This window comes from Rattus norvegicus, chromosome 3 (assembly GCF_036323735.1).
Source record: "Rattus norvegicus strain BN/NHsdMcwi chromosome 3, GRCr8, whole genome shotgun sequence".
In the NCBI taxonomy this organism is placed as follows: Eukaryota; Metazoa; Chordata; class Mammalia; order Rodentia; family Muridae; genus Rattus; species Rattus norvegicus.
The window spans coordinates 83,254,325-83,271,748 of record NC_086021.1 but is presented as its reverse complement, the minus strand read 5'-3'; the positions used below and the strand labels follow the sequence as shown (position 1 = coordinate 83,271,748).

The window sequence follows — 17,424 nt, the reverse complement described above, 5'->3', positions numbered from 1 at the left end:
CCCCCCCAAACAGACTTTTGGTAAAGATTTGTCAAAAGTCTGAAAGGGATCTCAACTCTTTTTAATATCTTCAGGCAAGATATTATATAGTAAGCCTCTGTGGTAGTTTCCTAGTATGTATCTTAGAGTTAAACTTTGACACTGTGGGGGGGCGGGAGCTAAGGTGACTACTAAGAGCTACTTTCTATGGCTTTAGAAGGTGAGTAGTGTTAGAATAAGATGCATGCCTGGAAAACCTAGCTCACAAAAGTTGAACGCCTACCCGCACGAACTACAATTCCCGTCTTGCACCGCGGCTCTCTTCGGCAATCGACTACCTATTTCCGTCCGCGCCGCCGGAGCATGCTGGACTTTGTAGTTCACTTGCGCTTACATGTTCTTTTTTCGTGTACTTCGTAAGGAGGGACAGTGCTACTAGCTGGATTGCTTTGAGTCTGGTGTTACTATACGGTACTATCATTAGTATTATAACATACCTGTCAATTCACTATCAGTTTTTCACTAATTTCTCCCGCTGCCTTCACCCGGGAAAGGGAACTGATACACTTCCGGTGTGATGGCGGCGCGGTGGAGCTTTAGGTAATTACGGAACTCTGAAGACTCGGGATATGCTGGGAGCCAGAGTAGGGGCGGCGGGTTGCTAGGTCGCGTGGAGAGGGCAGGGGCTTGCGAGTGGGCGCTTGCCTGGTGGACCTTGCTTTTCTCACGTGGCTGCGCCGTCTCCACCAGCGGCCCGCGAGGTGCGGCGTGAGCGGTCTGGGCCTAGCACCGGTGGCGGGGCGTTCGCGTCTGGGCCTTGGTCTGGGTTAACGTGGGTGAACTCCTCTCCTGGGAGCGCCCTGGGTCACGTCCCCAGTCGGCTTCCCAGGACCCAGGGCTGGCATTAATAAACTGTGGTAATGCTTTTGCCTCATTCCAGCTTAATATCCCAGTAGCCAACTCTATTCTGTTTTCATTTATAGTTTGTTTTCATTGACTTTATTGATTCCCTAGTGCTCCATGTTTCGCATCTTCTGTGTTTACGTCTCATAGTTAATCCTAACTCTAAAAGCCTCTACTATTTGTAACTTCCAAGCATGGGTTTGCAGTCCCTGCCCCTAGCAAGCTGCAGGCTCCGCAGTACACCCTCACAAACAGGAATGTACTAGCTGTTTCCACCTGCTCTAAATGCAAGACTTTTTTGATACATTGTAGCCACTAAGTACTTTCGACCCAAAGGGAGAATAATTGGGGAAAGGTATTGTAGAAACATTAACTGAGTCGCGGTAAGCGGTTGGAGAGTTGGCCCAGTGGTTAAAAGCACATGCTGCTCTCTCAGAGGGATCTCGGTTCAGATCCAAACACCCACAAGATGGATCACAACAAATTGTAATCTCAGTTTCCGGGGACAGGATAACCACTTGCACCAGCACTTGAATTCTGTGTATTTGTATATGAAGGCAGAAAGGTCCATATACCTAAAAATGAGCTACCTTTTCTGTTAATTGTGCCCTGTATTTAAACTGCTTTTTTTTTGGGGGGGGGGGGGGTCTGTTTGTTTTTGTTTTTCCAGACAATTTCTCTGTGTAGTCTTGGCTGTCTTGGAACTCACTCCTTAGAGCAGGCTGGTCTCAAAGGTCTGCCTGTCTCTGCCTCCCAAAAGCTGGGATTAAAGGCATGTGCCATCACTGCCCAGCTCAGACTGCATATTTTGCCACCTAGTTGATTCCAAATTTGGTCATGACTGGCCCAGTCAGACTAGTCTGGGAATAGACCAGTTCCAGAAAGAAGTGATTATTGGTAATACAGCAGATTGGAACTAATACCTTTGAGGGCTGTTCTGTCAGATTTCCCTTGTTTTCTCTGTAAGTCTGAAATTACTTACTACAGGGACTCTAGCCAGCTTGACTGTGGTGGACAAGTCCCTTCTTCCCAATTCCCTGTGTCTTGTTAAAAAACGTTAGATTACATTCCTAAAGCTAGCCCCCAACATCTGTTCCCTTGTCTAACCTGTAAAGATCCAGCTATCAAAGTGTTGAAGTCCAACAATCCAAAGCCTCTTTTGGGTCACTTAATTAACTTGCCCAATTTAAATTAAATACCTCATCCCATCCTAACACCCCCACCCCACCCTACCCCATAAATTATCATTTTCCTACATGCATGTCTGTTTCCTCTCTATCCAGAGACAGTTCTTTGTCTCCTCTTCTCTGCCCTTTCCCCTTCCGGAGCAAAGAAGTCTTTGTGCAGAGAGCGTGGTCTTGGGGTGTCTGGAGCCATCTTCGAGGTTCCCTACAGTTCTAACATGGAAGGCTGATAGGGCACAAAGGCCTCCGGTATGGATTTCAGTAAACTCTCAGGCTCCGTAACACTTTTCGTACATCTCCCCAGTGAATGTGGGAGAAGGCAGTTGAATGCTTACTCAGCATAAACTTCAAAAACATTTTTTAAAAAGGTAGCACATGGGCAGGGGAGGGGATTCAAGCAACCCTTTGCCTATTGCGCCATGTTAGTAAATCCCAGTGAATAGAAAGAAAAGAAAGTGTGGGGCATCCTGTTTTAGGAAAAGCTTCAGTAATTAAAGTAAGCAGGACCCAGAATTAACTGTTTGAGCCTAACTCAGTAGTGGCTTAAGCCAGACAAAGTTCAGCACTTCCTCCCTGAAAATGTATCCTGTGAGTCACTTTACGAGGGTAGGTTCCTTCTAGACCAGAGCTTCTCTGGTAGGTGGTAGTGCTTGGTGTCTAGAGGCTACAAATTTCTCTTATGGAGAAATTTCCTTTAAGCCAGAATATGCTCAGGTGAAAAGACAGACAAAATCTCTAATGATAAGAAAAGTCATTTCAAGCCAATCTGTGCAAGTTGGCAGACTCAGTTGACAAAGCTGGTGACCAGATTTATTGATGGGTTTACTACTAGTAATATGGTCTTGAAGAACAAGAACAAGTCATTTGAATCAGAGAGGGGTTTGTGTGTGTGTGTGTGTGTGTGTGTGTGTGTGTGTGTGTGTGTGTGTGACTGAGAATTTTCAGAGATCTGCTATATCCATGAAAGGCCTTTCATGATTTAGCTTCATGGGTCTCTTAGGGTCCATGACATTTATGTTCATTTTGCTTGCTTCATTTACTTGAATGACTTGAAGTCATTGTTTGTTTGTTTGTTAGTTTTAAATGTCTTTGAGCCTGTGTATAGGTATGTGGGTCCCTGTCCAAAATGACCCTTTTTTCCTTCTGTATGGATAACATTCCTACTTGTCCTTCAGGACTCGTCATTGGTACCTCCTATTTTTTGTACACCCAGCAATAGTATGTCTGTAGCATAGCTACAACATTTAGACATTTCTTCACCTTCAGTTAAGAACATTTACTTTTTGATGTCTTTTGAGTTAAGTAATGTAAATATTACCTCCTTATCCACAGTTACTGTTTTTATCAGGACAATATGCTATAGCCTCATCATTTTGAGGTCCTATATTGTGTATTTTTTTAGTTGTTACAGTCTCAAAGAGACTCTTCTGCACAGATACAAATTTGAACAAATGAAGAAAAGACTTGGTACATGATTAGAAGCACTGAAGTGTTTTATTGAAAGGCATGAATCATGGTGAAGATGATGGTCTTTGTAAATGAATGTTTTCTTTGGTCTTTGTTGTCATGAAAATGAGTAGAAACCTGAATTTAAATCAGTGCATCAAGAGAAACTGTAATGACGCCGTTTGTTCAATGAATGAAGTGCCGGGCTACTGATTAAAATTAAGCCGCATTCCCAGGCACTGACACCATGAGCCAAGGATATGTGGGAAAGTAAGCTAAGAGATGCTTAGGAGAATGACTCTAAGTTCCAAGATTCAGGGGATGGTAACAAGGGGGAGGCCCTTTGGCTTCCTTATGTTCAGTAGCAGGAGGACTGCTATGGAGAAATTGTTTTCTGTTATTGTAAATATAAATATATTGTAAAGTGAAGCACTGTAGAAACAGACCTAGAGACAAAGGTTTCTTGGAAAGTAGGGGATAATCCTAAACATGGTCTAATGGAATGTGTGCCCCAATTTCCCCAGGGGCAGGTTTGCAAAGTGGAATGCCAAGTTTAGTGTGGGAAGGGAACTTATACTGCAGAAATTGTTACAGATAGTGCTAAAACTCTCAGAAAACTTGTCAGACCCACACTGCCTCTGGAATGAAGCTGAAGAGGTTTTATTAGGGATCTTCTCTAAAGGAAAACTCCCACCAGCCTCTTGTATACAGAGAATGGGTAAAACAGCAAATTTGTTTCTTCTACTCAGAGAAGAGTAAAATCAGGACTTTACGACTGACTAGGAGTGAAGGAAAGATGAATTGCCACTCGGGAACATTTACAGGAGACAAGCTAGAGGAAAAGCTGGCTCGAGATGCAGAGAAGGAATTGAGGCCGATTTGCACTGCCTTCTTTTGGAAGCCATCAGGGCCCACATGGAGGCCTCCTCTCTGGAGCTCCACAGGGAAGGATGGGCTTAGATGGGAGTGACAGCTGACACTGTAGGGATGGAGTGCTCTTCAGAGAATGTAGCAAGGTAAAAGTCAACCAGTCGCTTGTTCTGACACCGATTTGCCAAAAGCTCCAGTGTTACATTACAGTAATGAACAGAATGAAGAGTCCGTGAGCAAAAGTTAAAGTCTACTTAAGAGGCAAGAGCAGGAGGCGGAGAGCTGAGGGTGCTGTAGAAGCTGAGGGTGCTGTAGAAGCTGAGGGTGCTGTAGAAGCTGAGGGGTGGTGTAGAAGCTGAGGGTGCTGTAGAAGCTGAGGGTGCTATAGAAGCTGAGGGGTGGTGAGGGGTGCTGTAGAAGCTGAGGGGTGGTGAGGGGTGCTGTAGAAGCTGAGGGGTGGTGAGGGGTGCTGTAGAAGCTGAGGGGTGCTGTAGAAGCTGAGGGTGCTGTAGAAGCTGAGGGGTGGTGTATAAACTGAGGGTGCTGTAGAAGCTGAGGGGTGGTGTAGAAGCTGAGGGTGCTGTAGAAGCTGAGGGTGCTGTAGAAGCTGAGGGGTGCTGTAGAAGCTGAGGGGTGCTGTAGAAACTGAGGGTGCTGTAGAAGCTGAGGGTGCTATAGAAGCTGAGGGGTGGTGAGGGGTGCTGTAGAAGCTGAGGGTGCTGTAGAAGCTGAGGGTGCTATAGAAGCTGAGGGGTGGTGAGGGGTGCTGTAGAAGCTGAGGGTGCTGTAGAAGCTGAGGGTGCTATAGAAGCTGAGGGGTGGTGAGGGGTGCTGTAGAAGCTGAGGGGTGGTGAGGGGTGCTGTAGAAGCTGAGGGGTGGTATATAAACTGAGGGGTGCTATAGAAGCTGAGGGGTGCTGTAGAAGCTGAGGGGTGCTGTAGAAGCTGAGGGGCACTGTAGAAGCTGAGGGGCGCTGTAGAAGCTGAGGGGCGCTGTAGAAGCTGAGGGGCGCTGAAGAAGCTGAGGGGCGCTGTAGAAGCTGAGGGGCGCTGTAGAAGCTGAGGGGCACTGTAGAAGCTGAGGGGTGCTGTAGAAGCTGAGGGGTGCTGTAGAAGCTGAGGACTGAGAACTTGGAAGGACGGAGGGATGGCTCAGCAGGACCAGGTATGTAGCAGTGTCTGGTCAGAGCAAGGAGTTCTTTCTGGATTTCACAACAGGTCGTTTTATAACCCTGATGAATTCTGAGAAAGTAGGGATGGAAAGCCACGAACAGTGGGAGAGAGGAGTGTAGAAAAGCTAAAAGTAAGGGACATCAAGTTTAGACCGATCAAGACTATCTTCGCAGTGTAGGGAGGGGGCAAGCATGACCAGAGAACAGGATCAAGGGAATGTGTCCACAAGTCTCATAATTCATTTTTAAATAGACTGTAAATAAGTCCAACATGTAGATTTTCTTTAATTATTTAAAACTAAACTGGGAACTAGTACCGTAAATCTAGAACTGGATGGCTAGTATTTTGAAACAAAAATGATCAGATTTCAGTTCTTACAGATACTGTGTTTTGGTAAAAAGGAAACATTCAGAGACCAACAGTTGTTTTTTTTTAAAGTGAAATTATTGTATTATGTACTTTTTAATGGTGGACTAGCTTCGTGGTATAAGAAATGAAGGCAGATAATAACTTCCTCCTAGTTGATACTATATGGTACTCATTAAAATTACCTTTTTAGGGTTTTTTCTCTAATCATCTACATATTACTGTCTTAAGATATCTCTGAATTCTGAACTTGAAGCTTTTCTTTGTACAAAGAATCAGAGACAGGAAGACTGATCAGATGTTTGTAACAAATGTTTCTCTTAGAAACAGGCATTATCCTGAACTAGCTACACAGCATGCCCCTTGTATGGGAACATGGGGACTAAATTCAAATGGGGACACAGAGCCTCTGATTTGTTAGTGACTTGGCCTGCATGTCTTACTATATATGCTCTCATCAGACTTGTTTTGACACTTACGATTTTTTTAAAGATTTATTTATTTATTGTATATAAGTACACTGTGACTGTCTTCAGACACACCAGAAGAGGGCATCAGATCCCATTACAGATGGTTGTGAGCCACCATGTGGTTACTGGGAATTGAACTCAGGACCTCTGGAAGAGCAGTCAGTGCTCTTAACCACTGAGCCATCTCTCCAGCCCCATGAATTTTTATATTTTAAGAAAAGCATGGAATATTTATTAAGCATTTTCTCTTTGAGGTCCAGGTCTATATTTTCTAATCAAACACATTAATATTTCAAGAAGCACACGGACTCAAGATGGTACATGCCAGGTTTTGGTGTTAAATTATTTACTATATATGTTTTCAGAGAGTTTGAGATTAAGATTACAGACAGTTGTCAACCTGTACCTATGCCTGGTGACTCTTCCAAAAAGCACCATACGTGTATGATAACCTCCTAAACTTGAGAATCTAAGGTGAAATAATTTCCTTTCTTAGCAGATCATAGGATAAGTCTCTCACAAATGTTTGTGCCTGCACATGTGTGTGCGCATGTGTGTGTTACTGTGGCCAGTCTTCCTCTCATTTCCTACTTGGGAAGGGAAAAGGCGTGTCTCTGAGTCTCTGCCATACTGCCTTCTATTTTGACATTTAGAACTAACTTAAGATTCTTAAATTTTGAATATGTTTAACATTACCATTTCCCCATCAGACAACTTGGATTCTTTTAAAGCCTGTTAAGCCTGCTGCTAGTCTTAGAACACAGAGGCACAGACTATTAGCAAGTTTTGTGTCGAGTATTTCAGTGAGTACTCTCACATGGATTAAACACACTCGGACTGAATGGGGCTAGAAGTGTTGTGTCAAGAGGGCAATGCAGTCAGGCCATCGGAGTGTTTCTTCATGTTCTGAAGGTTTCATGTAATCAACGGATACATAGGTTTTGGTTCACGGTTTGAAGTATTTCATACAAATGCTACCACGTATTTGGTTTCTGGTGCTTGCTGGAACAGGAAAATAACTATGGTTGTAAAGTACTAGTCTTTGGAGTACTGCTTCTTTATTATAAAATGCCCTCTTCACCCACAGAAGCAGGTGTGCTTTTGCTGGGTTGCTCATTTGTGACGGGACAAGAAGTTTAATAATTCATCACAAAGGCCATATAGTGGTGCTAGGAAGAGCAGCAGCAGCTTTAAATTTTAAATAAACTGCTCTCATTGCAGGAATTCCCCTTAGTCTAAGTGTAAAGCTTCCACATGCTAAGCTCTCAGAACCTTCCTCGAGGCATGTTCTGAATACATCCGGACGATGAGAGAGCTTATGCTTCTCTGGACTGCAGCAGCCCTCTACAGTGCTACCAGCTTTGATCTCTACAATTTGTTGAGACATGGAAATATAAAAGACTGTATGAGAGTGTCTGAAAGTTACAAACAGGACAACACTAAACAGAAAGAAAACTCATTAAGTTTAAATAAGCATTTTGAAGGGAAATACATAGAGAATTACAAATAGTGTGGATAGGCTAGGAGAGAAGCTGGGCTTAAGAAGTCAGTAGAACCACAGGAGAGTGCTGTGGCACAGGGAGGAAAGTGATTCACTGGCCTATACCATGTCTGCATAGCGCATTCTCGGCATGCTGATGAAGTCAGAAATCCTATGGCAGATTAGGAAGAGTATCCTTAGCAACATCGTAGTGTTTTCACCTGGCACTGCCAGGGAGTAGGCCAGTTTGGGGATAAGAATATTTTCTAAATTTTCCAGCTTGTATTTCCCGGTGGCATTTGTTTACTAATGCTGGCATTTTCCTTGAGGGGCACTATTAAATGATTTGGGCATCAGGTAAATCTAGCTTTAAAGTTTAAGTATGCTTTTTAAAAACTAACTGTAATTAAAGATTTTTTTCAACACTGTAGTTTAACATAGTTCTGTTAAATTTCAACATGCTAAGACCATGTTGCTAAAGATGCCACGTACCTTGATTGCAAGATACAGATAATATGAGTTGGAAGTGAACTAACTGAAAACTTCTGACTAGCTTTCTGAGAGCTAGAATGTGTTGTCCAGGTTGCTGGGGGAGGAAAGGTAGCAAGTGCCCAGATGTGGATCTTACAGACTTCAGTAGTAACCCTCTAGGCAGGACTGGGACACGCGCAGTAGCGACTCCACAGGAGGACACTCATGAATGAAACTGTAAACCCAGTCAGATACTCAGCTGGAGAAGTCATAGGCCTTAGCGGGGAGCATACCATTTAATTAAGCTGAAGGTGTCAGACTGCCCTCTAAGTATGTTTATACCATAGACAAATCCTGCTGCCTCAGGGAAACTGTTGCTGTGATGAAGCATCATGAGTTTATTTGGCTAACGTATCCTGAATCACAGTCCGTTAATGGAAGCCAGTGTAGGAGATCACACAGGACAGGAACCTGGAAGCAGGAGCTGGTGCAGAGGCCATGGAAGAGTGCTGCTTGCTGACTCGCTTCATGGGGCATGCTCAGCCTGCTTTTTTATAGAACAGATGACCATCAGCCCAGGGATGGCCCCATCTATAATGAGTTGTCCCTCCCCAGTCAGTCACTAATTAGGAAAATGCCCTACATGCCTACAGCCTGAACTTATGGAGACAGATTCTCAGTAGAGTTTCCCTTCTCTCAGATGACACTAGCTTGTGTTAAGTTGACATAAAAAGTAGACAGGACACTATTGGTTTTAACAAGAAAGACACGTACAGTGAATAGGAGCAAAGCAGAGCTTCTGAAGGTATTGAGCCCTAAATAAAATCTTTATACAGTCCCTTCTAAGGCTTGGACATCACAGAAGAGGAGGCATAAAGAACGGAAGAGCGGCGAGATAGGTAGAAGGGCCATGAAATGCCATTCCCTTCGTGTGACACACCTTAGGCTGGGTCTCCAGTTGTATTCAGTCATTTTGTAATAACTACATACTTTGTATTCCCTGTATCTTATTATTCTTTCCTTTTCCTATGTTTCCGTTCATCTTCGTGATTCGATTTCCTCATACCATAAACTGTATGTAATTATAAAATTTTCAATTGGCAGTTCTATGTGAATGTGACTACCAGTTCTGCACTTCATAGAAATTAAAATATATGCAGCAGAAGGAAATTGGATGACATATTTGCAGCTAGGGAGATATCTTAGTAAAGCACTTGCCTTGCAAGCATAAGGACCTGGGCTTGATTCCTGGTTATGGTGGCTCCTGCTTGTAATCCAAGAGTGGAGGAGGCAGACATGGGCAGATTTCTGGGATTCTTAGGGGAGCCAGCCTTACCTGCTTGGCAATTCCCAGACAGTGAGAGACTAAAAGAAAGATGGACAATGGCTGAGGAAAGATGCCGGAGGTTATCTTCTAATGTCCACAGGCACATGTGAATACATGAACATAAGAGACGTTTACTGCAGATTTAGATTTATTCAGAGCCTCGTACTTCTTTAAATGTACATATGTATCTGAAACCTTATGCCTTTAGGAAGCAGGCTAAGTTTATCTCAGTTTATCAGATTATCTTTCCATATGGAGTATATTACAAAAGATTGTTTCTGTATAGGTATTGGCGCTTTCATTTATATAATCGATATGTAAAGATTGGGTACTGTTTTCTTGGTTACTTTTTATATACAATACTTGATGATGTAAGTGTAAGTTTCCCTTGCCAAAGCATTTCAATCTAGTTTTATAACAGCTGTTTATAAATTAACTCTGGTCTCTGTCAGAATAAGCCTCTTGTTTTTATAGTCTTACTAATACATATTAAGTACACTTCCTTTTGTGCAATTATTTAAAGATAACATTTTAAAAATTCGATTATATCTACTTTTACTAATTAAGGGGAGTGAAGTGGCTTGGTGCCTGCTGTTTAGAAGGAACCTGCCATTATTGCACATACTGTTAGTCATTGCTAACAAGCTTGTGTTCTTGTATTTCAGGTGACGTGTGGAGACAGAAAACTGACAAGGAACTCAGACCATTGAGTACGTGTCACTTAGAAAAACCTGAAGAATCTGGTTTATCGGGTCAGCCGACAGCAGAAAATGAAAAGTAGTATGGCACACATGAAAGTAAGTGCTGGAAACTTGAAGATGTAAGCTCATAGTCAAAGTTAATGCCTGTGCTTTAACCAAAAATGCTGTCACAGACTCAAACAGTCCAGTCAGACAGTAGAAGGGGGTCAGGCATACTCTGACACCACAGTACAATTTCAAACAAAGTGGACCAGGTAGGAATAATATTGAGTAAAGAGACAGTTGAGAAATCATGCTGGATATCCCATCTCGTGTGTGTGTGTGTGTGTGTGTGTGTGTGTGTGTGTGTGTGTGTGTGTGTGTGCTGTGACAAAACACCATGACTGAAAAGCAACTTGGGGAGGAAAGAGTTTATTCAGCTTACGTATCCACAGCACTGTTCATCTTCAAAACAAGTCAGGACAGGAACTCACACAGGGCAGGAACCTGGAGGCAGGAGCTGATGCAGAGGCCATGGAGGGGGGTGCTTACTGGTTTGCTCAGTCTGCTTTCTTATAGAACCCAGGACCACCAGCCCTGGGATGATACCATCTGCAGTGGGCTGTGCCCTCTCCCATCAATCACTAATTAAGAAAATGCCCTATAGCCAGATGGTATGATAGAGGCAATTTCTCAACTGAGGCTCCCTCCTTTCATATAACTCTGGTTTGTGTGTCAAGTTGATATAAGACTGGCCAGCACATTGTGTATATATATAGTTGTATTACTTACATATGAAATTATATACATATGTAATTACATACATGAGATTCTGCATGAATCATTTAAAGTGTACATGTGAAGGGAATAACAAGTAATGTTAGCGATACCATCGTTCTCACGGAGTGTGCTTTCCTGAGTGATGTGCAAGGCATGGTTCCTTCCTTCAGTCAGTCTAGACTCTTTCCTGCTCGTCCAGTCACTTCATGTGTGGAAGTGGGCTTGGACTTTACTTTAGATGTTTGTTTATTCAGCAAACAGAGTGAATTATAAGTTGCAGTGACTTCTAAGTACTTTTTAACAAAGTAATGAACAAGATTTCTTTATCGTTGTATTTACTTTCTGGTATGAGGAAACAGAAAGTACCTCGTAGACGTGGTAATAAACAAGCTCTGTAGAGAAGTAGAATGTCGCCTGTAAGCTGTGTGCTGTGTGTGGAGAGAAGCAATAGAGTAGAGTAAGGGGACTACAGCTTGTAATGGGGTAAGTACAGGGCCTACTGTGAAGGGAGGTAGTTGGTCATTTGAGGAGAGACTTCTCAGAAGCAAGAGAGTTGACTGTGTAGCTACCCAGTGGGGACAGGAAGTACGTAGAGTCCAGTGTGACTGCAACAGATGTCGAGGAGAGCTGTAGAATGTGAGGTCAGAGCAATAGCAAGGAATAGTCAATCCTTGGGCTTTCAGAAGTCTGCCTGAGTGCCTTGGAAAGTCAGCCAACCATATCTTGTGAGGTTGATAAGCCAGTGCATTGTTTACTGGGCCATGGAGTCAGTGAAAGTTAAGACACATTTGTATTTAATTAGAAATATATGCACATATCCCTCCAACTATTCCACCAGTTCTGTACCCCTAAACTTCTTTGAAGAGAGTAGGCTGAGCTTGTTGGCCTGTACATAGCATGTGCTCATCAGAGCTGTTTCTCGTTTTTTCCCTTCTCCAGGGTGAGAGCCTCTGGCCTGTGTGCCCAGTAGACAGTCAGCCTCTTGTTGCTTGTTTCTGTTGGCGGGGGCTCACTAACCCTGTCAGTAGAGTCTTTCCTACACTGGTCTGAAATCTGCTGCTTTTGAATTTGTATTCATTAGTCTACAGTTAATTTATCGAGGGCTCAGTTAGGTAGTTGACAAAATGGTAAAAGCTGGTATCAGCAGGAGAAAAGAGACTTGTGAGAACTGTCTTTGAGCTTTATACAAGTATTCATCTTTAGGTTGATACCTCTAAAGGGAGAGAAACATGTAACTCTTACTATAATCTTCCTGCAGTCTTTTTGGTGGTGTCCCTTATGGTCTTTATGGGTCTTGGTGGCACCACACCAAGCAAGAAATAGGTAGCTTTAGTCCGCATGTCGTTCAGACTCAGTGACCAGTTGTATTCAGTCCTCCTCCATCTTTCATTTGAATTACCCGTTCACAATTCACTAGTGTGGCCGGAGCCATTCTTTCTACACTCCCCAGAGACTTCTCTGGACCTACTAGCAGTGCTCAGAGCCCCTGGATTCAGGCCCTTGCTCCACGCACCTCTCCATTCTGCTCTCGTAAGTCATTACACTGAATGACTAAACGATGTCACCTGATTTTATTTTGCTAATAGATTTGGAGAATTTTTTTAAGTAATTTTGACTGTATTACTTTCTTCAGTTGTGTTGATTTAATCTAAAATTATGACAAGGGAAATTCATATTCTTAATATTTGGGTTATACCTACAAATATTTTTATTTTAGTGATCTGTCCCCACCCAAAGTGCATGCAAACCATCACCATTGAGAGCTATGGGCCACAGTGATTGCTCCTCCTGAAGATCTCTTGTTAACATTACTGCAGAGTGCCAGTCATTTGTTACTCGATTGTATTTACATAATCCTTCTGATTCACGACTTGTGTGTTTTTGGCTTCTCCCTCTTGTTCACAGCAGCTGTTGCGGAGATGTGTTAAAAATCATTAGCACAGAATTGAGGCTGTCTTCCTAATGTAGTCAAAATAATTGCCTCGCTTATAAAAGAAAATGTGGATAGGGTAATTGTAACGTTATCTGTCTCCCCTGTGTCTGACTCTGTCTCACTCTCACATACATGGGCTACTGTGGTTAATACACAAATCTGTATAAAATCGCTACAATAAACAAGTACGCCTAGTGTGAAGATCTTCAGTTCCTCTGTTCTTGTATTTTTTGCCCCTCTGGATGACTACACAGGGAAAATTGTAGCTCATGATAATTAGTCAGTAACCATATTTTATATTAACTGTTGAATCTTTGACTTAGAAATGTCTCGGGGCGTGGAACCCTCAGGCAGGCCGCACAGATGTTCTGCAGTGGGTTGTCACTTCAGTGCTGGGTTAGGGTTTTGGTGTAAACTTTTATAAAAGCCCGTATCACACATACTAAACAATTTTGCTTCATTGTGTTTATTTGTTTTAAGAATTGTTGGTCGTGTTTGAAGGAGAGGGAGGAAGGGAAATGCCTCCTCTTGTTGACTGTGCCACTGTGCTGCCTATGGTAACTTCTGGCCACTTAAGTCTCCACCCCCCACAGAGCATAGTGCAGAGAACTACAGATGGCTATCACTACTGCTTCCAGTTCTCATATGGGCCCTAAGGATTGAACTCAGGCTGCAGGCATGTGCAATTATTATTTCTATGCCTCTATTCATCTCCTCAGTCCCCTACTGTGTTTTGGTGAAATCTAAGATATGTATATATATATCAATCTCTTGAGACAGGGCCTGATGCAATTCAGGTAAGCCTATAGCTGTCTAGGTCACAAAGAAAATCTTTAAGTAATTTATAAGGTACTATTAATTTGCTTAGATACATGTCATTGCATATATATTTTAACATAACCAATCTTGAAACATTCCTCCTTTTCTTTTTTTACCCACTTTGGAAGCAGTCCTCTGGTCACGACAGAAGGGAGAGCCACAATTCATACCACCGGAGGAGCTCCTCCCCAGAAGACAGGTACTTGTCCTGTGAATTTCATATGTCTATCAAATTGTTTGTTTTTTGATTTGGTTTGTTTTTTTGGCTTTTATTGTTGTTGTTGTTTTGTTTTTTGAGGCAGTCCCTCTTTGTAACTCTGGCTGTCCTGAATCTTGCTCTGTAGACTAGTCTAGTCTTGAACATAGATCTGCCTGCCTCTGCCTCCTTAGTGCTGGGATTAATGTCCTGTGTCACCACCCAGATTCTTTGATTCTTAATTTTAGGGTGGTCATGGAAGTACTGCTTTGCTGTTATAGCTTGCTTATATATCACACAGCCTTTTATATTTAATTTTTATTTATATTATAGCATAATTATATTGAAATAAGAAATCTAAAAGTAGTACTACAGCTGTATCATTTACCCCGTGAGAGTCACTAAAACAGTCCTAAGGGAGACGCTCTATGCCTTGTGCACTTTAGTCCTAGTCCGCCTGCAGATAGCTCTTAGGACCTTTGCTTTAGGACCTTGGTTTGTGACTGCTGCCACCTTTACCAGTCACCTACTCTATGACAATCCCAGACACACAAGGGCAAGGTAATTATAGATATGTATATGAAACACAAAGTATAGTACCATGTAGGTTATATATTTAACTTCCCTTAGTGTTCTCTGATTTTATTGAGTTTTAAGCGTCAAACAATAGATTAATATGGGATCCATCCTTATTTCCTCAATGTTTTCAGTACTGCAGTTTTCAGAATAATATCTAATGATTATAATGTTTAGAGTATCTGTAAAATAACCTCTTCCTGTCCATTATATATAATTTCTAGATTTATACCTTTACTAAGGGCAGTGTGAATCAGGATGAGTAAATTTGGTTAATTCCAGGAGTTGTTTTGCAGGACAATGAGCCATTGGTTAAAATAGTTCATTGGGATGTTGTACCATTGTAAAGCCACTTGGCATTTACAATGGTACTTGTACTTTCCAAGTATAACAGAGTTGTTCTCAAGGTACAACTTGGGTTTTCTTCTGTGTTAGATATACAGAGCAAGACCGGTCCCCCCGGGATAGAGACTATTCTGATTACAGCCGGTCAGACTATGAGCGATCCAGAAGAGGATACTCTTACGATGACAGCATGGAATCACGGTACGTGAGAAGAGCGGCATTCTTTTCCATAGTGCCTGGTGAGCTTTCTCTTGGAGACTGGGTCTAACATGTCCTGTGCTGATCTGCACTGCAATGGCCGAGAATGACCTTGAACTTCTCTTCCTTCTGAGCTCTGGGACTGCAGCGTGCGCTGTCCTGCCCAGTGCGTGGTGGCGAGGATCTAAACCTGGGCTTTGTTCATGTTACAGTTACTCTGCTGAGCAGGCTAATCCCCAGCCCACATTGTCTTTACCTGAATAGTGAAAGCAAAGATTAAAGCAAGCAACTGCTGCTGATCGCATGCGTTTAGGGGCCAGGGGCTTCATGTGAGTTAACTCTTAAGACAATGGATACGTACAGTAGGTGCTGCCGGTTTAAGACTGAGAAACTCAGGGCGAAACGTGCTTAGTAATTTGTAGTTTTGAAACATAACAGTGTCAAGCCCAGATCTGACTGACCTCGGCCGAGGTGTTGTCTTGTGTTGTACTGCAGCATGGATTGCATCCTGTGATTTTACTTAGGAGCCACACTAAAGGAAAAGCGCAGTCTTTCTGTAATGTGGCAGAGGAATACTGAGTGAGAATGAAATTCCTAATTTGTAGGACTGCCCCCCCCACCCCATCCCCAATAAATGACTTTTATTTGAGTCTTGGAAAACTTGGCTACCCTGTTCCTCCAGTCAACAATTTTCTGGTTTATAATTGATGCTCCTTCTTAATCTAAATTTCAACTTCAAAGCCCACAGGTTTTGTAGCCCCTGCCTGTGTTACTTCAGTATAACTCCTTACATTTGGTCCAGTGTGGGAGTATAAGGTCTCATGAGGCCCTCAGTCATACTGTGAAGCAAGCAGACTAGGTCTCTAGTTTCTTCAAAATAAAGTTGAGGGCTGGAGAGATGGCTCATCAGTTAAGAGCACTGGTTGCTCTTAACGTACATTCGTAAGTGTACTCACATACATTAATTAATTAATTAATCTTTTTTTTTTAAGTGAATAGTTGAGAAGTATTTCGTGAGTGTCTCTGTTTGGGTTGCATCTGCACAGCGAGAGTGAGGCAGGTTACTGTAGGGAAGTGACCGCGTCAGCCGGGCTCTCCAGCTTCTGTCAGCTACAGCCGCCCGCAGGAGCATGTGGCACGCACACCAGCTAGGGTGTGCACCATCTCTCTTGCTGACCAGTTGGGGGTTATATTTGAAATATTTTCAAGTGTAGTTTTTAAAAGTTAAGTGAACAAACTCTTCTCTGAGGAAAGAGTGAAATATTTTCTAAGTTCCTTATGCTTTTAGAGAAAATACAAAGCCAAGTTTTAAAAGGTGTTAAGGAAAGAGGAACTGTAACTAGAAAATGGGTCTTTCCACCTCATCTATAAGGGCCTCAATAACCAGGGCCCCCTGAAACTTCTCATAAGAACAACAACTCTTTCAAATTTCAACTCTTAGGATTTTATAATACATTTACATTTAAATGTAACATTTTAAAAATAAAATCTTATTTCTGCTCTGTACAATTCTCGAGATCTACCACAGACCACTTTGTGTTGGTTTTCACGCCACACTCTTGCCTACTTGAAGCTGTTTCCCTCCGTCTCTAGTGTGACATTTAATGGGTATCGGTTGGCTCTCTGAGGTCATTTTGATTCAGCTGCTGCTACCATGCTAGATTCGTCATCACTCTTGATGGTGTCGTCTGGTCCTGATGCCCCTGCTCAGTTCTGCAGCACGTGGCCCTCCTGGGTAAGGAGTGTCATTGCCCCTCACCAGCTTGCATCACGCTGAAGTCTGTTTAAGGCCTCAGCCCAGGAGGAAGGCATCCTCTCTGGAAGTATTTCCTGCAGCCTCCGTCTCTTACAGCCTCGCTCTTTCTCTGTGCACCTCCCTGTAAGGATGAGTGTATGCTTTCTCCCCAACCCCATTGTATAGAAGCAGGGACCGAGAGAAACGCAGAGAGAGAGAGAGAGACGCAGACCATCGGAAACGGTCCCGGAAATCCCCGTCTCCGGAAAGGAGGAGCCCAGACCGAGGAGTGAGCCAGAGTTCTACTCAGGAAGAACCGACATCGAAGAAGAAGAAGGATGAGCAGGACCCGCTGCTCACCCGCACTGGGGGAGCGTATATCCCTCCTGCAAAGCTCAGGATGATGCAGGAGCAGATCACGGATAAAAACAGGTAAGCGGATGTACCGCATCCCCAGAGCAAAGGTGGCCTCACTGAACAAGGAGAGAGTAAG

At 43.0% G+C, this 17,424-nt stretch overlaps 1 protein-coding gene across 7 annotated transcripts in view; it reads left to right on the top strand.

Moving 5' to 3' along the window:
• Nucleotides 1-321: 321 nt before the first annotated feature.
• The window catches only part of Cwc22 (CWC22 spliceosome associated protein), a 49,028-nt gene continuing 31,925 nt past the window's right edge, over nt 322-17,424 (top strand). For 2 of the 7 annotated variants that reach the window (XM_006234425.5, XM_008761967.4), the window contains exons 1-5: nt 348-579; nt 10,335-10,466; nt 14,013-14,080; nt 15,089-15,199; nt 17,118-17,363. In XM_006234425.5, the coding sequence (XP_006234487.1) occupies nt 10,440-10,466; nt 14,013-14,080; nt 15,089-15,199; nt 17,118-17,363 (452 nt within the window). In that variant the 5' untranslated portion in view covers nt 348-579; nt 10,335-10,439. Of the gene's footprint in view, nt 580-10,334; nt 10,467-14,009; nt 14,081-15,088; nt 15,200-17,117; nt 17,364-17,424 lie in introns of all 7 variants that reach the window. The other 5 variants (XM_008761966.2, XM_008761965.4, XM_063284136.1 and 2 more) reach the window with 5 other exon arrangements.